The 22,634-nt window shown below is 30.0% G+C and overlaps 1 protein-coding gene across 1 annotated transcript in view; it reads right to left on the bottom strand.

Annotated features, from left to right (window-relative positions):
- Window positions 1–865: 865 nt before the first annotated feature.
- Dbx overlaps window positions 866–22,634 on the bottom strand; it is a 47,723-nt gene continuing 25,954 nt past the window's right edge. Inside the window, exon 5 of the mRNA XM_065505853.1 lies at window positions 866–1,850. Coding sequence (XP_065361925.1) covers window positions 900–1,850 — 951 coding nt within the window. The 3' untranslated portion in view covers window positions 866–899. The remainder of the gene's footprint in view (window positions 1,851–22,634) is intronic.

The following is a 22,634-nucleotide window of genomic DNA, read 5'->3' as shown; positions in this document are numbered from 1 at the left end:
ATCAGCCCTTAAAATCGTTATATTTGAATTCAAGTACAATTTCGTAACAATATCTTCCTTTCGAATTTTACACTAATTCCAATTTAGAATTTTTCTTAATGAAAAATCACAAAGGCAAATATTATTATGCATAAAGATTGGATGCTGTTTTGTCAACAAAATCCTTACATCTACCCTCCAGGATACTCACAAACCTTGTCTGCTCTTGAAACTGCACCACTGACTATGAGTGAATATATCCACTCGTTCACGAGCTACCAAATTATTTCCAAAATAAAAAGTTTATAATACACTGTGTGACGATTTTAAGTGGGTCAGGTTTCAATATACTTTATGATTTAACAAATAATTTAGTGAAAATACTATCAAAAGTGTGTGTTATCTTTGGAATTCTGAATTCATGGTGTTTTTTTATATTCTTAATTTACTTGACTATTTTCCTCCAAAAATTTAACGATTTTGCTTAATTTATCTGGCAACTATGGCTCACCATTAAAAATTCACCATGGTTTTGTTCTCGGCTTGATGCTTAGCAAATACAACAACCATCTGAAGTGTTTATAGCAACAACCAGTTTCACAGTTACTTATAGAGATGCCAACTGTTTTATATAGGTATTTTCTTTCTAATATAAATAAAACAAATTTTATTTTCTTTAATAATTTTTCCAGTTAATAATGGATTTTTAATTTTGAATTTAAATTCGAAAAAAGATTTATTAATATTTATAATTATTATTAGTTCGTATGAGATTGAATGTTAATAGTTACTAAATAAATAGTTTCTTATGTAATTAAAATTAACTTAAAACTATAAATAAAATATTTATGTACAATTCATATTTCTTTCTTTTGTTTTTAGGGGGTTGTTTAGCACAAAACAAAGACCTCTTAAGGCGGTCACGTTACACTGATTTCCTCGTCACTGTCTGAATTCGATTCATCATAGTCATCGTAGTACATTTTCATAAAATCGGGATTTTGAAATTGTTGATTTTGTGGGGGTCCATTTAATGTATGCTGGGGTGCTTGCTGTTGTTGTTGCTGCTGCTGTTGTTGGTGTTGTTGATGAGCCATAGCCGCTTGTTGTTGTTGGTGCTGCTGCTGTTGTTGCTGCAGATGATGTTGCATGGCATTTGTAATGAAAATGTTATTTGCCGGATGTCCCGGATGCAAAGCCATTGGATGCAAGGATTCGGGGCCCACCATACCACCAGCACTGATATTCAACATGGTCATGCGTCTTTGTTTGGCTTCATTTAAGGTGGTTTCCAATTTGAATTTCAAATCAGCTGCCACCAAATGTTTATGCATTTCAGCATTGATTTTCGCTTGAAACTCGGCACTGGTCATGGGCATCATGCCACCACCACCACCAGCACAATTGTTGGGCGGTGATGAGGCCGTCGATGATGTGGATGATTGATCATGTTGTATTGGCAGTTTGGCTACCGTTAGCAGAGGGGGAGGTGAAGAAATTTGCATTTGTTGTGAGCTGCCGAAAGAGGAGCCAATACTGGTAACTGGCTGCGGTATATGATGCATAATGGGTGGCGATTGCAGCGAGTTGGGAGTTTTGGGTGAAATCATTGGCTTAGGGGTGCTGGCAGCTGAATTGCTTAAGTCTTCTTTGGAATTGGGTGAATTGGGAGGCGAGACACTGCGACGTTGTGGTGACATGGCCATGGGTGATAGCGGTGTTAGAGGACGATCGCCTTTGGCATCAGATAAATCCGGATTGGGATTATTTTTATTGGGCAACGTTTGATCTCTGGAGCCACCACTGGCTAAGAGTTCACGTTCCTTAGAGTTGCGCCATTTCATGCGACGATTTTGAAACCATATTTTGACCTGCAAACAAAGGAAATTAAAATTATTTAAAGTTATATTTCTTTTTTATTCATTAAATCATTTAATATATCATCAGACAGTTTATGTCCTTTTTTTATTCATTTGTATCCTTTAAGCTAAAAGTTTGTCTTGTCTGCTTAAAATGTTGAAACCAGAAATCCTTCAATAAATGCTAATTTTTCTTAAAACAACAATAACATTTCACTTGTACTTTCTACAACCAAAACTCAGTGTTTGGTTGTTAGATCCTGTAAATGTATCTGTAGCAGAAGTAACTCTTAAGTATAATTTGAAACAAATTGATTACAAAACAGATACAAATTATTATTTGATACCATTACTACACTCTCTCTCAAACACTTACCCCCACATTTTCAAATACATTTAGTGTTTCCGTAGCACGAAGGACCAGCAATGAGTCAGAGGACATTTAGACGCCCAGCATTTACGTTCCTTTGTTTGTGTTTTTTTGCTTGTGGTGGTGGCAAAAGTTTGAGAAGTATATGTGACTGACAGATACGAGAAAAGGCGGTAACTTTTAATAGAAACTGTTTTTGAATTATTGTACGAGTTTGCATTGAGAGTGTCTCTGTGTGTGTAAGTGTATGTCAATTGAAAAATGTTACTTTATGCCTGACTGTAGGGGGGTCAACATATTTAAGGACAAACTTTTATATAAAGTTTGATGGGGTTTTGTCTCCCAAAAACTAAAATGGATTTTTTTTTGCAGGCTTAAATTTGTGTTTTTTGTCTTTTTGAATATACATATGTATGTATATTGCTGAGAATGAAGTTGTTTATTGGAAAACAGCAGGCATTTTAACACTTAAAATCGATGAAAAGAAGTAATTTAAAGGATTTTTTTGTAGCTATTTGTTGCTGTTGATAATTTGTTTCATTAGGAATTAGAAAATAAATATTTGCCAAATATTTCGTATAGAAATTTTAAATTTTGATTATATTTGAGATACATAGGTATCTGAAAGTTATTAGCCAAAAATCCGAGAAAAAACTTGGTAATGACTTGCAGTTGCTTAATAACATAGATTTCTATAACTACTGCATTACTTAGAAGTAGTAATATAATGACTTGATAATTATCTGTTATATAAGAGCGTATTTTGTAGTTATTATCTAGCTTTAGCACATTCTGTTCTACTAGTTCTGTGAAGTCTATTAATGAGTTATTTATGTTATTGCTTGTAACTAGTTTCAGTGATACATATTGTTACGACATTACATTATCAATTTGAATTTAAACATTTCCATCAGTAGACACGTCTACTTATAAACAATGTTGATAACATGCTGTTATTAACACGTTAACAGTCCAAGGTAGCGAATGAAGTTTGCCTCACACGTCCACTTTTTTTTGGCAAAATCGGTGTATCTTTTAAAATGTATATAAATATCTAATAAGGTGTGTTTTTTTAATGTGGACAAAATCTCCTATAAATCGCTTTCAGAGTCCACAGACAACACATGTGGGCTTGAAAATAGTTTGGACGAACAGCCCACATATGGGCTGTGGACTTTTGGCGCTTTCCGTTCACAGCCCATATATGGGCTGTAGACTGTTAACATGTTAACAATGTTTATAAGTATGACAACATTAACTGTTAAGCAGCTTGAAAAGCTCAAGGTGATCATTGCGGAAAAACAACATTCGAGTGCTTCTGGAAATTGCTAGAAGATGACGCTGGTGTATATAAATACTTGTATACTTGTAAATAGTTGAGTATATCGTAAGGACTGTTTAATTTAACATCAACCGTATTACCATTGTGTTTTTAAAGTGTGTATATTAAAAGAGAGTGAATTTAAAATTTTGAGTAAATTTTAATAAATAATTCGTGTTTTTATTTGCAATTTAAAATAATCTGGTTTATTTAAAAGAAATAAAACACCGTTTTTAGAAGGTAAAAACTTAAAAATATTCATATAATGACATATTTATTCATATAATGACATATGTAGAAGCCATCATAATGAAGAAATGGAGGAGACACGGATCTGACAAACTTGAGGGAACGAATCCTCGGAATCACATACCTATCGGGTTTCGATGAGCTATCAAGGATGAATCTAAGATGAATATACTCCATCATTCAGGATCAGTTTTGAAGTGAGCTGCCCTTGGATCCTAACCTAACCTAAGCATTTGGTCAAAATATTTCTTGGGGAACGCTGTCTACTTTCTTTTTCTAAAACTATTAATTATTTTTGGAATGATTTTATAAAGCTAAAATTTGCTTTTGTAAAGACCTACGATTAAAGTTAAAATATGACTACATAAACACCTATGATGAAAGCAGAAATTTTACCTACAATTGAAGCCAAAATATGACTTTATTGCTTTATAAAGATCTACAGCAGAAGCTAAAATATGACTGTCCAAAGACCCGTAATCGAAGCTACAATATGTCTGTACAGATAACATACGATTGAACTATAATATATCTGTTGAAAGATCAATAGAACATGTATAAGGACCTACCATTGAATGTAAATTATCACATAGTGACTTACGTTCGAAGCTAAACTATGACTGCATAAACCTACGATTGAACTAAAATATGACTATTTGAAGATATTTGTTTTAAACTTAAATATGATTGTTTAAATGTGACGGTATAAAGGCATACTATCTAACTTAAATATGACTGTAAAAAGACGTTTGAAACTAAAATATGATTGAATAACGACCCTCGATTAAAGCTAAAATATGAATGTAAAAATATTATATAAATCCTTACCAAAGGACATACCAATGAAGCCAAAAATGATTACATGAAGACTTACGGTTGAAGTTAAAAACAACTTAAAGTGTTACGATTGAAGCTGAAATATGATTGTATAAAGACATGTGCAATGACCAAAGATTGAAGCTAAAATATGACTATATAAAATAGTATAAACACCTACCGTTGAAGCTATAATATGACTATAAAAATACGGTATACAGACTTACGATTAAAAAAATATGACTATTTAAAGACCTATAATTGAAGCTATAATTTGACTGTATAAAGACTTACGATTGAAACTAAAATATGATTGAATAAAGACCCTCTATTAAAGCTGAAATATGAATGTAAAAATATTCTATAAATCCCTACGATTAAAGCTTAAATATGACTTTATAAAAAAATATGTTTATAGAAAGATAGTATAAAGAAATACGGCTGAAGGTAAAATATGTAAAATATGACTCTATAAAGACCATGAATTGAAGCTTAAATATATCTACATAAAGGCTTGTGATTGAAGTTAAAATATGACTTTATAAAGGCCTACAATTAAGGCTAAAATATGACTGTACAGACCCCTTTGATTAATGCTAAACTATGACTGTATAAAGACCTACAATTAATGCTAAAATATGCTTGTACAGTGACATTCGATTAAAGCTAAAATATAACTATATAAACAATAACGACTGAACGAAAATATATCAGTTTAAGAACCTGTGATTGATGCTAAAATATGACTGTATAAAGACTGTATTAGAACTAGAGATGCCAAACGGGGAATCCCGTTCCCGAAACTCCCGAGATTTCCGGGATTTTTTAATTTCATACCCCGGGATTTTCGGGATTTTACAAATCCCGTTTTTCTGCCTTTTTCATTCATTTTGACATTCTACAAGCCCGAATATCGCAAAGTGATGTTCAGCAAAGTTGTTAAGCTCAACGCCTGCTACAATATAGAAAATAAAAAAAACAGTATTTTTGGTTTTCCTTGGAAAATCCATTTTTCATCATAATTTTTCGTCAGTTATCTTACAAAACATAATTAAAATCATCTTCAAACGAATTAGATTTTATCTCAGATGAGGAGCTCTAACAAAATGAAAATATTTCGATTGCTCAAACGCTAAAAGATATTATTAATAAATGTAAAAGCCCCCAAATAACAATAACGAAACCAAATTATAATGTAGATTTGCAACTTGCAAAAGAAATATATCATTTTATTTCTGAAGGATCAAGAGGAAAACACTTGCAGATTTGTTACAATTAATAAAAATTAATTGCTAAATTGTAAATTGAAATGACATACGTTTCTTTCTTAAAATTTTCGGAATTTATAATTCCCGAAAATCTCGAAACACCGGGTCGGGATTTCGGGTGTCTTTATCAAACCCCCGATCAAAGTCCCGATTGGCATCTCTAATTAGAACATATCATTGAAGCTGAAATATCACTGTATCAAAACTATACGAAGACCTATGATTAAAGCTAAAATATGACAGAATAAACAAACCCACATCAAATTTCAGGGGAAATTCTTTCTTCAGTCCTACAGTCTTCAAATGAGTGGCATGAGAACATGTATAAGCTTGACATTTCAATTCAATGATTTCAACTTTAATTTGATTAACAAGTGATTTTAAACAATTAAATAAACTTACACAAATCTCCAATAAACAATAAGCAAACAAAAAAAATCCCATGAATTCCCATTAAATAAATCCCAGTTAAATCAGGATACTTACAAGAAAATACCAACAACAAAAGAAACAAAAAGCAACGACAACAACAACACACACACCAAACTTAAAATAAAACAAGTCTAATAATGTACAATAAAATTACACTAAATTGCACGCTTTATAATTAATTTCCATCAAAAACAGACATCATCGTCATCCGCACCATCATCGTCCTCTTACTCCGCAAGCAACTAAATTCTTAACTAACATTTGCTGGCAATAGCAAAAAGCAGGGGCTAGAAAAACAGGGAAAGACATGAGGCAAACGAATGAACGAACGAATGAACAAATGAATGAATGAAAAAGTAAAACCCATAATCATTAATCTTATCGCCGCCTTGGCTTATTATTTCAATTTACAGATTGTCGTTAGCAAACGGTACAAAAACGTATTACAAAAAAAAAACAAAAAAACGACAGACGAGAAAAGTTTGTCTAAGATTTAATAGCAAGGGTGGCAACACCAACCACTTCACCCAACAGCAAGCAGCCACAAAAAGCTTCATGTAGCAAGAGTGAATGAATGAATGGATTGGTGGCTCAACTTAAGTGCTTGAAATGGAAGTGAGTTTAAACGCCTGTGGTTTAACAGATTCTGGGAAAAACACAATTCTCAATGACCGGAAGAAACAACAACCATTAACAGGAAAAGGATAAGAAAGCAAAAAGCAACAACATCAACAACAACCAGAGTATTAAGCACAAAAGCCTTCGAGCAAATAACGACACGTGTGTTTATTCAATAGTAAATCAGCGAAATATTTACAAGATTTACCAGTTAATACAATTTTATGGTTTATTGCTTTCAAATATTTATTAACTTGTTGTTTTTGATGCTGCTGCTGTTGCTACGGACAGCAGCAACATTACGTTTATTTTAATAAACTCATTTTATGTTTTAATAATTTTTGTGGGTAGTTGTGATAATGAGTTGCTGGGAAATGAAGAAAAATACAATTAAAAACATCTAGGGGAAATTAGGTGTCATTAACTTTGTATATAAGTATTTGTTTAAGGAACTAATTATTTTATAAACTCAATATCATATTTTCTGTAAAAGATTCCAACAAAGCGCCACATTTTGTTAAATTATAATTCGAGATATTTTCATACTAAAAAGGTACCCTTAAAGGTAACTTTAACTATAACGGCAAGTTGTAATAATGGCCCTAAATTAAGTATCAAAACATTAAGATAAATTTTAGTTTTTGCCAGACACAATTCCCCATATAGATTTAAATATAACACCACGCAGTAAAATCGCAAGATCTTTCTCAGAAAAAGGAATATAATTTTATTGAATCGTTTATTTCAAAAACCAGTCAAGCAACAAAAAATTTAAAATTAAGTTATTTGGCGATTACTCTTTTGTTAAGGTAAATGCATCGTTTAATGCAAAAAAAATAAATACTAATCCCTATTATGGTGAAGCAAAGGCGAGATAACCGGGTTTAGTGCAGAAAGAAGTCAAGTGACAGCTCTCAATAAATGTGAAAAAATAAAATATTTACAAGCTTGGATATGAAGAGTTTTATGGAAATATTTTGTAATGGCCTACAACGGAAACAGAATGAACAGTAGAACGAGTGCATGATGACGAATAGTTATTTCAGAACAAATATGAATATAGATGGCTTAATATAAAAAAGGCATTACTCTATTTTTTGCTACTTTACAGGAGAAGGAAAAAACTTAATAAAATCCATCAAATTTTAGACACAACAAAAGTTTTAATGCTATTTTAAATAAGAAGAGACATCACATTTTATTTTTTATTTAAATTTATATTTTTTTTATTGTAAGTGATTTAAGATAATTATTTTTTCATTGATATTTTTGAAAATAAAAAATTAGTTACGCCTTTTTTATATTAAGACATCGATATAGGAATATGATGTTAAACCTTTTAAAAAGTTCATTTGTCATTTTACTTTTAAAGATCCTAATAAAATTAGAATATTTCTTATCAAATTTACAATAGTAATGGTTGTTTGTTTCAGAAACCAGTTAAGTGCAAACTTTATATTATTTTAATACAGATGAAAAAGTTTTATGTTTATTAAACAGTTACAGAGTTACTTTCATAGGAAAATATATCAATTTTGTAGGTTGCTAGGAAGTTTTCTTTGATTTACTCAAAATCAAAAAATTTGTTGCTTGACTGTGACGATGTTCAGGAAATTGAATATTTTGTTTTAAAACTGGGCACAAAAATTAATTAAACTTCCGGTATATTTGAATGAAGAATTTATCAGTTTAAAATATAAGTCTATGATTGAAGATAAAATATCACTATATAAATACATATTTTCCAACTGTATGCATTTTTACAGATTTCATATAGTCGAATGTTAGCTTCAATAGAAAGTCTTTATACAACCAAATTTTAGTTTTAATCGGAGATATTTATACAGTCATGCTTTGGCTTCTTTATACAGACTTTATACTATATTATTTATACAGTCGTTATACAGCCATGTTTTAATATTACGATTGACGCTAAAATATTGTTTCATAAAGACCTCCAATTGAAGGCAAAGTTTGACTAAGATTAAAATTATAATATGGCTTTATAAAGTCCAATGATTGAAGCTTAAGTTTGGCTCTATAAAGAACTACCAAAAAGGAACATATGGCTGTGTAAAGCTCTATGATTGAAGCTTGAAGTGATTGTATAAACCCCTACGATTAAAGTTAAAATGTGACTGTATAAGTCCTAAAATTAAGTTAAAACAAGTAAGAGTGCTATATTCGGCTGTGCCGAATCTTATATACCCTTCACCAAATTATACTTCAAAATTTGAAATATTTTTAGGTAAACAAAATTTAATTTTTTTTAGTTGTTTTTTCCATTTTTTGGGAAAAAAAATTTTTCGATTGTTATTTCCAATTTTTTTTTTAAATCTTTTCTTTCTTTTTTAAATTTTAAAATTTTTTTTTTAAATTTTTCAATTTTTTTTTTGTTTTTTCAATTTTTTTTTTGTGAAAAAAAAATTCGGGTTAAAATTTTTTTTTCGATTTTGACCCATTGTTGGTCCAACTTACTATGGTCTTATATACGTCGTTGCAAATGTCTATCATTAGATATCCATATTGTCTATATTAATGTCTTAGTAATCCAGATATAGGTCAAAAATCGAGGTCGTCTTGGTTTTTTCCTCATATCTCAGCCATTTGTGGACCGATTTTGCTGATTTTAAATAGCAAAATTCTCGAAAGCATGTCTGACAGAATTATTGAAGATTTGGATCCCGAACATATCTGGGGTCTTCAGAAAATTGATTTCAACTAACAGACGGACAGACAGACAGACAGACGGACATGGCTTAATCGACTCCGCTATCTATAAGGATTTAGAATATATATACTTTATATGGTCAGAAAATTATATTGTGGAAATTACAAACGGAATATATACTTATATATACCCTTCTCACGAAGGTGAAGGGTATAATAAGACTGTATAATGATATGTGATTGAAAATTATTGACGCTAAAACATGCAATTTATGTTAAAATATATTGTATAAGGAATTACGATTGTAACTGATAATAACTTAATATATATACATAAACGATTGAAACTAAAATATTATTACGAAATTGCACTATCAATTTCGAATTTAACGGTCTGTAACGACTGCTTGCAACATTCATTATGTTTTTATAAACATTTCCATCAGTAGAAGTTTCTACTTTCTACAATAGAACATTCTAGTTTTGTCCATTCAGATAATTCATGAAGCTGCTGGAAGATAGTTGCAGCGGTTGCAGTCAGTTTAGTTTTAGCAATCAAAGAATACGGTTTATTTAAAGGAAATAAACCACCGTTTTTAAAAGGTAAAAACGTAACAATATAAACCTTTAATCAAAGTTAAAATATGTCTCTATAAAGTCTTATAAATTAGACTAAAATAGGACTGTTAAGCTTAAGATTATGAATGAATTAATGAATGAATGAATAAATTGTGAATGTACAAAAACCCACAACTTATGCTTAAAATATGAACTACAACTGAAATAAGAATGTATAAGGATTATGATTGATACTTAAATATGTCTATTTAAATAACTATGATTGACTGAAGCTGTACTGTATAAAAACGTAAAGCTAAAATATGAATTTTTAAAGACATATGATTGAAGTTAAAATATGACGGCAGGATGACTTTGAAAGAAACTGAAATATGACTGTAGAAAAACCTTAATTTAAATGAAAAATATTTACTTATTGAACTTACGACTGAAGCTTAAATATGACGAGTTACTATTATATATAGTCCAATAATTAAATTAAAACTTTATAAAAACCTTAAATTGTGGCAGAAATATGACTGTATAAAGCCCTACAATCTAGGCTAAAATGTTACTGTACAAAAACCTACAATTGAAACCAGAATATCGCTGTATAAAGACTTGCGATATATGTAATTAGAGAATATGGCAAGATATTACAATAAAATTCTAATTAAACAGCAGTTGACCAAGAACGGACGAAACCTGGATAATCCCGGTTAGAAATATGTAAATCTATAAATCAAAATTAGAAAGACATCTATTTTCATCAAATCAATTCTGCTTTTTTTTAATTTTGATTGAAATTTTAATGACAGAATAACTTCTTTAACTGACATAAAATTGTAATATATTTAATATCACGTGATTTTTCCTAACGCACATGTTGATTCGATTAAATACATACGCATTTTATTAAAATGTTATAAATAAATCAACATCATAACACTAATAAAAATACAAAACAAAATTATAAACAGAATGTTACCAAAAACACCAAATGTTACCCGAAAGAAATAATAATCAGAAGTTAAACGCTAAAAATATTACAGCTACCAATGAGTATAACTCCTTTTATAAAAGAAAAATATGAAGGAAGTATAGAAACAATATCCTAAAGCCTGTTAAACAAAAAAAAAAAGGTCTAAATAAAGCGTTCACAATAAAAACAATTAAATTATTATAAGTTACTTCTCTGGCAACATATTTAACTGACATATTATTACCCTAACTGGCTTAAACGACGAACAATCTCTCCCCTCTCTCAAAACAGAATTCTTGGGAAATGCTCACCCTTAAAATTGAAAAGGACCAAAACAGAGAAACTAACAAATTGTTTAAGCAAATAAAGTATAGTAGACTTTTAGGATGGATGTATGTTTGTTTGTGTGTGTATCATATAACTTTTTGACTTTATATATGAATGTATGTGTGTAGAAATGTGTTGGAGATGGTTTCAAAGCATGAATAATATTTAGAAAAAAATAGAAAAACAGCAAGTTAAATATTTGCAACGCTTTGCAACACATGTTTCACTAATGAGTCTCTAAATACACTGATATTTTTTTATATGTTTCCATTTCGTTTTAAGGGTGGCTGGCTAAATAACTCAGATCGTCGTTTTTGGTAGGGGTGTGTGGCTGGCTGGCTGGATAGTGGGTTTAAAGATGTGTTTAATGTTATTCGATATTATGCATAATAGTAAATTAAATAGTGTCTAGAGAATTGCGTTTTTATGAGGGAGATGTGTGGTCGGTTTTCTGTTTTCTTTGGGCTTCCACACATTGTTAAGTGGTGTATTTAACAATATGTTTCGGATTAAGTTTCATAGTTCTATCAATTGAGCTGGATTGTGTGTAAATATTTGACAAATTTGTTAAATGTCTTTTTTTGGTTTGTAAAGCACTTTAGGTTAAGGTAAATAAAATAAATTAATACAAACAAATCTTAAACAATATTGTTTTAGATACATTTTTTAAGATTTTGAAATAATTTTAAAGAATTTAAAATTTGTAGTTCTGACTGGATATTTATCTTGGGAATATTTCTGTTATCAACAGTACAATGACCCCAAACACACTGCCCATGACGTCTGAATATGGGTAGTGCATCATGTTCCCCACATTCTCTCGACTCCTCCGCAATCACCTGACATGAATTCCATAGGACATTTGTGGGATAAATTGGCCGAACGTGTAGGAAAGCACCATATTATTAGTAAGACTAAACTTAAAGAAGTCCTGTTACAAAAATGGCCATCAAAAATTGGTCGATTCAATGCCAAGACGATTAAAAGAAGTCATTAAAAAGATAGGCTACTCCACAAAATATTAAACTATTAAAAAAACCTATTTTCCTATTAAAAATTAGAAACTGTGTGAATATTTTTGTCCCCTTAAAATCGAACTTCGAAACATTAGTTAATTTTTTTTTCTGAAATGTGCCAACTTATGTTTAGTTTTTCCATATATTTCAATAAGTTATACGTAAATAAATATTTTTTTGAAACCCGTACGAAAGTTGTGGCCTTCGTTTAAAAAATATGGAAGATTAAAGATAAATCTGTATGCTGTGTGAATATTTAAGTCCGGCACTGTATGTAACTTCTAAACGTTTAGTCCGGTTTGAATGAAAATTCACATGCCGAGTTTAAGTTTTGAATTTGGACCAATTGGCCCACCAGAGGCGCGGCCAAGGGTCCTCAAAATAGGACTCCTCGGTTATGTCAAAACCGATTCTATTTCTTTGTTTGTGTTCCGATTTCAAAACATTTACACATATAGAATCTCCTAGTCGAGCACTATAAACAAAGCTATCCATATATATAGCTATCCATTATTTCTAATAGCTTAGGAGATATTAGCATTTGAAAATAAATTTTTCAACATTTTTACCCACGCTACTCCTGGTTTTTGATAACGCCGGATCCACTGTGTAGCGTCATCTACCATGAGTTTTATAAAAAATGGATTCCTCGACCTCAATAACCGTATGATACCACAGTTTTCCAGCATAATAAAAATAAATAAGCATTATTTTATCAATTTTTTAATGATTTTTTCTTGTGCGTGTAAAAAAAATCTAGCACTAAACTAAAAAAAACTTGAGGGTTTTGTTATGGAAAACGTCAACTTTCATTTGATTTTGGTTTCATCCCATTCCGATTCGGAAAGTTCGTTCTGGTATCACTGTGTAATTGAATCGTTTATTTCAAAAACCTGTCAAACTACAAAAAATCCGAAATTCAGTTATAGGGCGATTACTGTTTTGTAAAGGTAAATACATCGTTTAATGCAAACAAATTTAATACTGCCACCCTATTATGCTGAAGCAAAGTCGAGAAATCCGTGCTTATTGCAGAATGAAGTTAAGTCCTAATCTATTTTCTTTTCCATAAATATTGTACGTCTTAATAAATGTGAAAAAAAATAAAAATTCATTTGTCATTTTACTTTTGAAATTCATAACAAAATTGGTACATTTTGTATGAAATTTACAATAGTGATGGTTGTTTCATTCAGAAACCAGTCAAGTGCTAACTTTATATTATTTTTTAAATATATGTTAATATAGATATAAAAAAGTTGTATGTTTATCAAACAGTTACACAAATGGACAAAGGAAAAATATCAATATTGTAAAAGTAATTTTTAGCTTGCTAGGAAGTGTTCTTTGATTTACTCAAAATCAAGAATTTGTTGCTGGACTGGTTTTTAAAATAAACGATTGAATTTATTCATCCTGTCTTATTCCCGATTCATTAGATATATCGTTCGGTATATGTTCGTTAAGAAATCGATGTCTCGACAAATGAATAGCGGTATTTCGATATGTACTGCATGTGAAACATTTAAAACGGACCCTTCTCTTGTCATGGACGCTAATCTCTTAATTTAGTGCATTTGATCTACAACATAATTCTTATATATTACGGTCCACCAAAAGAGATATGCTTAAGTCAATATTGTATCCCCTTAACCCTGTGTTGTATGTTCAGTTTCCCAATTATGAAAAGTACCTTAAATGGAGTTGATCTAAGGGGAGGAAAATTTACTAAATCGATAAATTTGTCAATATTTACATTTAGACCAGTTAAGTAATATAATTCACATCTAATGAGAAAGAATTGTCTCAAATTTTAATCAGATTTGTCAACAATATTGAAATTGTTTGCCTCGATATTTCAGCAACACGTTTCAGTTAAATTTTGATAGAGCTAATTGATAGAGCACATTTATAATAATATTGATTTATTTTCCATAATTTTGAAAAATAATTGTTTGTTTGTATGTTTTAATAGCGGATCCAATAAAATTTAATTAAAATTTTAAATTTTCTATTTCTAAAAATAATGGAAAAATTCTGATTTTCGATAATAAATGGACATCACATATTTATAAGGATCTAATATATATATTTTATAGGGCCCAATTAATCTTTCCAGCAAAAACTTGCAAATACTGAATAATTTACATTTGCATTACTTAGAAGTAGTTTAGTAAGGGGTGATAATAAAATTCATTCAACCTTTGAATCATTACATTTTTGTTAATTCAAATCTAATCCAAAATTTAATGATTAAAATATTTTGTTTGTCATTCCGTTTGTAATTTCCACAATATAATTTTCCGACCCTATAAAGTATATATATTCTGGATCGTTATAGATAGCGGAGTCGATTAAGCCATGTCCGTCTGTCAGTCTGTCTGTTGAAATCAATATTCTAAAGACCCCAGATATCTTCGGGATCCAAATCTTCAATAATTCTGTCAGACATGCTTTCGAGAAGTTTCCTATTTAAAATCGGTCCACAAATGGCTGAGATATGAAGAAAAAACCAGGACAACCTCGATTTTTGACCTACATATATGTATCTGGATTACTTAGTCATTAATATAGACAATATGGATATCTAATGATAGATATTTCAAAGACCTTTGCAACGACGTTGGACCTACAATGGGTCAAAATCGGAAAAAAAAATTTAACCCGAATTTTTTTTTCATCAAAAAAAAAAATTTAAAAAACAAACAAATTTTTTTAAAATTTAAAAAAAAAAAATTTTAAAGATCAATTCGAAAATTTTTTTTTTTCCAAAAAAACAACTTTGGAAAAAAAAATTTGTTTACCTAAAAATATTTAAAATTTGTATTTTGAAGTATAATTTGCTGAAGGGTATATAAGATTCGGCACATCCGAATATAGCTCTTTTACTTGTTTTTTAATCTCTTGCAGAATAATTGTTTAAAGATAATTTGTAATAACATACATATTTAAAACTGTTTTCTAAAACATTTTCAAACATTTGAAGTTTCAGTTTTGGAAATTCTTTAAAAATTCATAAAAATGTTGACCATAACTGGCAATAATTAAATGTAGTTTTTTACTAAATGTTGTAAATAAACAATTATAATTTGTTTACATTGAATTCTTAAATCCTCAAGCCAAATACTTATTTTCTGTTCACATTAAATATTTGTAAATCACTTAGTAATGAATTTATATTTATTATCTGTTGTTTATTTGTCAACGAAATCTAAACTTTCATATGAATCCTTTAAAGGTCCTTGCAATTTAAACAACTTAAAATGTGATAAATGAAAAGCAGATAAAAAATCAAACAAAATCCCATTAAGATTCAGTCGAGCAAATAACCATGTTATTTATATTATGCCTTTTTTCTATTTTTTATTATAACCTCGAAATGAAGTTGAATGTGCAACTTCCCCAAATTATATGGGATTCTTGTGTGTTGTTCGTATTTTTATTCATTTAATTCTTTAAGCAAATCAAAAACAGATAAATGTGTGGTTTTGACATAAACACTTTTGGTGGGTGGATTAAAATACTTGCAACACACACGCACACATAAATAAGTAAGTAAATAAAAAGCAACAACAACAACAAATAAATAAAATAAATATTAAAAAAAACATATCTATAAAATATATTGGAATTCCAAACATGAGGGAGATTTTAAATGGTTCGTTTCAGTTGTCGCACAAACTCCTGCAGCTTGTGGCAGAAAGAGAGTAAAAATGTTGTAAGCGGGAAATGACACGTTTTGTGTCGCGTGTTTCAATTTAGCATTTGCCAATTGTATGTATGTAGCATCTTTGTGTGTATTTGGTTTCAATATAAATATTTGAGTTTCGTTTAAATATTCAAATAAACCAACCATTAAGTTTATTGCCTTGAGTTCTTTTTTTCTCTTTCAGCTTTTTATTTTTTTTCAAATCGATTTCCGTTTCGATATGATTGTGGCTGCCTTAAGTGGTTTTAATGCGAAAATATTCATGCATTTGTCAGGTACTTAAATTAATTCCTTATCATTTATAATCGTATCTTCAAGGACTTTTTAGTTGTGAGTAAATTTTGTAAAGGATTTCTAATCTTTTTTGTTGGGGAAATTGAAAAAAGAACGAAAACATTGTAAAACATGTATTTAGGGGGAATTTTGTTGTGATTAAATAATTTAATTTAAATATAAAATTAGTAATAAATTTATAAATAGATATTCTTTGAATTTCATTGTTGGTAGTTGGTAAAATATCAAAATGTATAAATTTAAATAAATACAACAAATTGGCAACAAATTTAACTTTTTCGTATTTGTATATCCTTTGTCATAGAATAAATACATAAATACATAGGAAAAAGACAGAAATTTCAATGAAAAAAATCAAACAAAATTGTTCTCTTCTCACACATACTATGTGTGATACAATAACAATATAAATGGCAATACATTCTCATGAATTAGATTTTTGACAACAGACTTAGGTTTTTCGCTCATTCCATTTAAAATTTCTACAATATTAATTTGCCACCATATAAATAATATAGATAGAGGAGTCAATTGAATGTTCTTCGTCTGTCGTCTGATTTACTAAAGGTTGTTTTTCTAAGAACTAGAAATTGTAATAAATAGCACATAAAAGTAAATTTTAATCAAACAAAGACATTAATATTTGTTTTTGGCGAAGCCCATTCTGAACGCCTAATTTTGGGCCACTTTTTCGAGAATTACTGGACGTATGTCACGAATAACACAAATAATGTTGGCCTCCAAATCGACAGGTCCATTTCTCGAAATCTAGTTATCGAAAAATTTGGATTTCAATAAATCGATGGCACGTAGCGCCATCCGGTTGAAACTACATCTCGTCCGGATCAAAGTGGCACGTAGCGCCATCCGGTTGAAACTACATCTCGTCCGGATCAAAGTCATCAATATTTTCAAACAAAAAATCATTGATAATAGTGCAGTAACGACCTTCATTGACCGTAACTATTGCTTCGTCTTCATTTATGAAGAAATTCAATCCGATGATATCAGCGCACGTTGGGGCAGATTCAAAATTTTTTGGAAATAAATCTGGAATTTCTAAACGGCTAATCCGATCGAGATAAAATTTGACGTGCGCGTAGACAAGGAGTATTCGATTTTAAGTTATTAAAAAGTTACCTACAAATGCGCCAGGGGCAAATTAGGGTACCTTTGACATGTAAAACTTTTAAACACGTGTAATATGTTTGTTTCCATTCCGATTTCAAAGATTTTTATATTTTTGGAAGGCGCTCGGCTAGGTCCTAAAATATCTCTTATAACTGAGTTTTAGGCATTTCAAAATTGAAATTTTAAAATAAAGCCATACCTTGGTCCGCTTTTTTAAAAATATAGGTCGATTTTTTTTGTTAGTTGGACAACTAAATTATAAATAATATACAAACGATTTCAGAGCAATATCAATTATGGATCCAAAAAAAAAAAAGATTTTAAATTTAAAAATACAAAAAATAGTCGACTTTTTCTGTTTTATTTTGGGCGAAAATGTGACTTAACTCTTTTTTTATTAAAAAAAATCTTTCTTTAAGAACATATAACTGCTTTATGTTTTTCTGTAAGGTATCTTTACGGAGAATATTATGATATAAAAATCATCTCCTATTTTTCGAATATGTCGCCCCTACGCCCTTCGGAATATGACCTATTTGTTATCAAAATTTCAACTTTGGGCCACATATCCTAAAATATCAAAGCTGGGGTCAGAAAACGGAAAGCAGATTTGGAAACCTTGATGTGTTCCCTATTTATTCCCATAGTATTTTCCCAGCCCCAAACGAAATGTGGACCCTATAGGCAAAATTGTAAAAAATATAATTTTTGGGATTTTCGCTCCAATTTTTAGGAATTGCCTTTGACCTTTTGACAAGTTTTTTTAAACCTTGTTATTTAGAATGACAAACAGAAAAAACGTTAAAAATTTCATTGAGTTTCGTTAATAAATAAAGATTTTATACATATTGAGTTTCTAATACTAAAATTTATATCAACATTTTAATTGGATTGCAAATATTAGGAACAATTTGATCCAAATTTATTCCGAACTTTTGTTTTTATTTAGATAAGTTAATTATCGGTTTTCCAAAAAAAAATGTTAAGTCATATCTCAATTAGATTAAAAAATATGCCATTAAAACTCTGTCCTTCAAAAATATTGAATGGGAAACAAAAAAAAATATTTGCAAGCAGCAGGATTCATCCAAAAACAGGTAAATTTGGGTAACATACGAATTGAAGCCGAGAGACGTTAAAAGACGACTTTGTATTTTTGAAATGATGCATAAACGCTATAAAAGAAAATCGCGTTTGTACCGAATCATTGCTTACGGTGAAAAATGGATTCCATCATGAAAACGCTAAGCCACATGTTACAAAACCTGTTAAATATTATTTAAAATGAAGTGGTTGGGAAGTTTTGCCTCACCCGCTTTATAGTCCAGACCGTGTCCGGTGCGACTAATACATATTTGTTTCGATCGATTCAGAGCGCTCTCTCTGGGATACGCTTTACTTCAGAACAGAGTATCCGAAATTTGATTGATTCGTTCTTTGCCTCAAAAGATGAGCAGTTCTTTTGGCTCGGAAGCCATATGTTGCCAGAAAGTTGGGAAAAGGTCATAGCTAACAATGGCCAATACTTTGAATAAATTTATTTTATATTTAGGAATTCATTATAGTTTCATAAATATTATCCACTTTATACGTATTTGAACTTTTCATTTTTTAAACCAAAAATGTCAGTTCTATTTTAATCATTCTCATATTACTTGATAAACAACAATTATTAAGTAATTAATAGGAATATTGTTAACGTAAATACATATCAAAATGAAATTAAATGGTGATTAAAATGTTCTACTCCTATACTTATTTGATATATTAATACATTGTGATGTGAGCTACTTTTAACAATGACATTAATATTTAATAATAAAAGGGTTAAACCAACAACTTAATGATGCAGTCTAATTATTACACCTAATACTCTAAGTTGCAGTGAGAGATTTTTTAAAAGCAGCTTTAAAACAATGTAGTTTCAATTTATGTTAATCTACTAAGTAGCGATTAAAATAAATTAATTTAAGCAGAAAACTAGTTTTTTTTTCTTGTCTGCTGATATACTCTCAGTCTATGGCGGAATTGAACTTTCAACCCTCAGATTTATAGTTTAGCTCACTATATATTTTAATCTATCCGATCAGTAAATATAGAAATGCTTAGTAATGAGTAAGATGAGAACTCAGATTTACACAATCTAAGTTCTCATCTGAGTTGAGCTACTGGGACACTTCAGAAAGTTTTCTTAGACGAAGAAAAAGAGAGAGCAAATAAATCAACTGTCATCTGTCAACTCAACTGTTAAACAATCCCATTATATTTCATACTTTTCAAATAAACGTGATATTGTTAAACGAAAGCGTCAATATTAACAATTAAATAGCATTAAGGTGATAACCCATAACATTTTCAAAATAACTAATAATTATAAAAAAGCAGTAAATAAGTCAGTGCGTCATAAATAAATCAATGAAAAATTGCAATAAATTTCCAACAACATTCAACTAAAAAGCATAAATGTTATTTAGAACACAGAGATAAAGGAGAAAGGGAAAGTATTTAATCAAACTTTTTCACAAAAAAATGCAAGTTCATTTCATCAAAAGATTTTTGAATTGTTGTTCAGTTTGAGTTTTATGTTTATATTTTTTCATTTTGATTTTGAGTGAAGTGCGTTTGTTAAAAATGTCATTTAACGCGACAATAATGGTTGCAATAATACTTGAAATGATGAATTGCACCTGAATTGCACCGTTTGTCATTTCTCGGCCCAACAATACACAGATACTACAACATTCCTATGATCCTGCATAGATACTAAGTGAGAGAGTGAGAGAAGGAGAGGGAGATGAATGAATGAATGCCATTTTAACGTTGTAAACCTACAAATGCATATTTATGGCCAACAATCATAAAATGACCACAATGCAGTGAAAAATAAACTCAGGGGGTTGCATTCGACTCTTTACAAGGCATGCATGAACATGCCAGTCAGTCGTTTTTTGGTTTATAGGGAAAATTTTCTATGCACAACACACAATATTTATGAGCTTTTGTTGCATGCTGCTTGGCAGCATCTTTAACGTAATATTTCTCAAATAAAAATGTTGAATCTGTGTGATTTTATTAAAAAACAAAATGCATATGTATCTCTGAACCATATGCAATATGGTAGTTAACAACAACTCTACAATGGCCAGTTCATTCTTTTGTAATACTCTGATTTTTTTTAAACGTTTTGTAATTGTATGTGTGCACATAAATGACCAAACCCTGGGGATACAAAAATATTCCTTATGTGACATTTTTGCCATAACATCCTTTGATAACCCCAGCTTCTTCTACTGACTCATTCCCTCTTCACCCATTTTCAAAATAAAATTTCAATGACCATCAACACAAGTGTTAAATTTTACACTCCTTGTTGTTAATATACCTTCCGGCTTTGACATGTATCCCTGCATCCACCACCACTTCCCAAGCGGCCAGCCAGCCAACCATCCAGCCAGCCATCCAGCCGTACACAAAAATATTCTTAAACAAAAAACTGTCTCCTGCTGTGGTCACATATGACCAAAAACGCCATCACAGATTTTAGCATTTTTTTGACAGTTTATTTTTTTTTTTTTTCAATTTTTATTTTTGTCGTTTTCATTTTAAGCTTTATTTTGGCCAAAGGAATAATACAACTTTACACATACAATCTACATTTTATGACACATTGAATTTTCCACTCTTTATTTGTTTCATGTTTTAGGACTTTAATATGTCCTTTTTTTCTATCTCTCTCTCGAATTTGAATTTGTGTTATAGTTTTTTGATTTCCTACAAAACTATCGGCCAAAAACAAAAAAATATAACAACAAAATAATGAATGGTCAATCAAATAAATGCTTTTGACAAATGATAAATAATAGCTTGATTTTATAGTTTTTTTTATCATCAATTGTTTTATAGTTTTATGATTATGTGGTATGTTGGTACATTTTTATGGAAAAACTATATAAAAAACTTCTCACAATAAATCGATATTTAAAGTTCAATAGAAAAAATAATGAAAAAATAAACTATTGTTGTTTGCATAAAATATTTTAGTCCACTAACTAAATAAACCAATGACAATTAAGAATTGAAATGCTCTTTCATCAAGTTGGAGGAGTTCATAAAAAAAAACTAGATGTATCACCTATTAATATCTTCATGTGTGGACTCATATGTGTGTCGTAGTCCACATATAGGAGACAGATTCGTTCTATAATTTTTTGTTTCATGCTTTAAACACATTGAAGACAGTAAGCTACCAACTGACTACAATCTGTCAAAAATAAAATACACAGGTTTATATGTGGACAATAATTTTGTCGACAGCTACACGACTACTTTTGCGGCCGTAATTGACTTAGGATGATTTATATTTTTGTTAGCTATAATACAAATTTAAATCAAATTAGAAAAATATTGTTACGAAATTGTACTTGAATTCAAATATAACGATTTAAATGGCTGATTTAAAGTTGTATAATGCTATTTTAAAGCAGTGCCTCTCAAACTGTAACATATCTGTGGGCATTAATTAATAACATTAAATAAAAGCTTTGAGTTGATCATTGATCGTAAGTATGGCAACGCTGAATGTTTGCTGAGACTCGTATATTCGAATTCGAATATACGAGCTTTGACAGTTAAAGAACAATCTAGAGTGCAGATGGCAGTGTTATAAATAGTGGCAGAGGTTGCAGTCGTTAGTGAGTTTATCAGGGACGCTATTCGAATAAACATCAACTGAGTGCCTTAAAGTGTGCTGTATTTTTCAAGTGAATTCGTGTACATTATAAAGTGTGTCAGTATTTCTGCGAATTTATAAACGTGTATAAAAAAAAACACTGAGTGACTATTTAATTCTGTTGTTGTACATTTTAAATAAATAAAGAGTTGTTACAATTTTCAAACTACTAAATGGCTTTTATTTGCAATGAAAAGTATCCGGTTTATTTAAAGGAAATAAACCAACGTTTTGAAAAGGTTAAAACGTAACCATATAATTTTTAATTTACTTTATTTCAGATAACCATTTTTTCTCAAAATAATT

Source organism: Calliphora vicina, chromosome 3, assembly GCF_958450345.1.
Source record: "Calliphora vicina chromosome 3, idCalVici1.1, whole genome shotgun sequence".
NCBI classification, from domain to species: domain Eukaryota; kingdom Metazoa; phylum Arthropoda; class Insecta; order Diptera; family Calliphoridae; genus Calliphora; species Calliphora vicina.
This window is presented reverse-complemented; position numbering and strand designations above follow the sequence as displayed.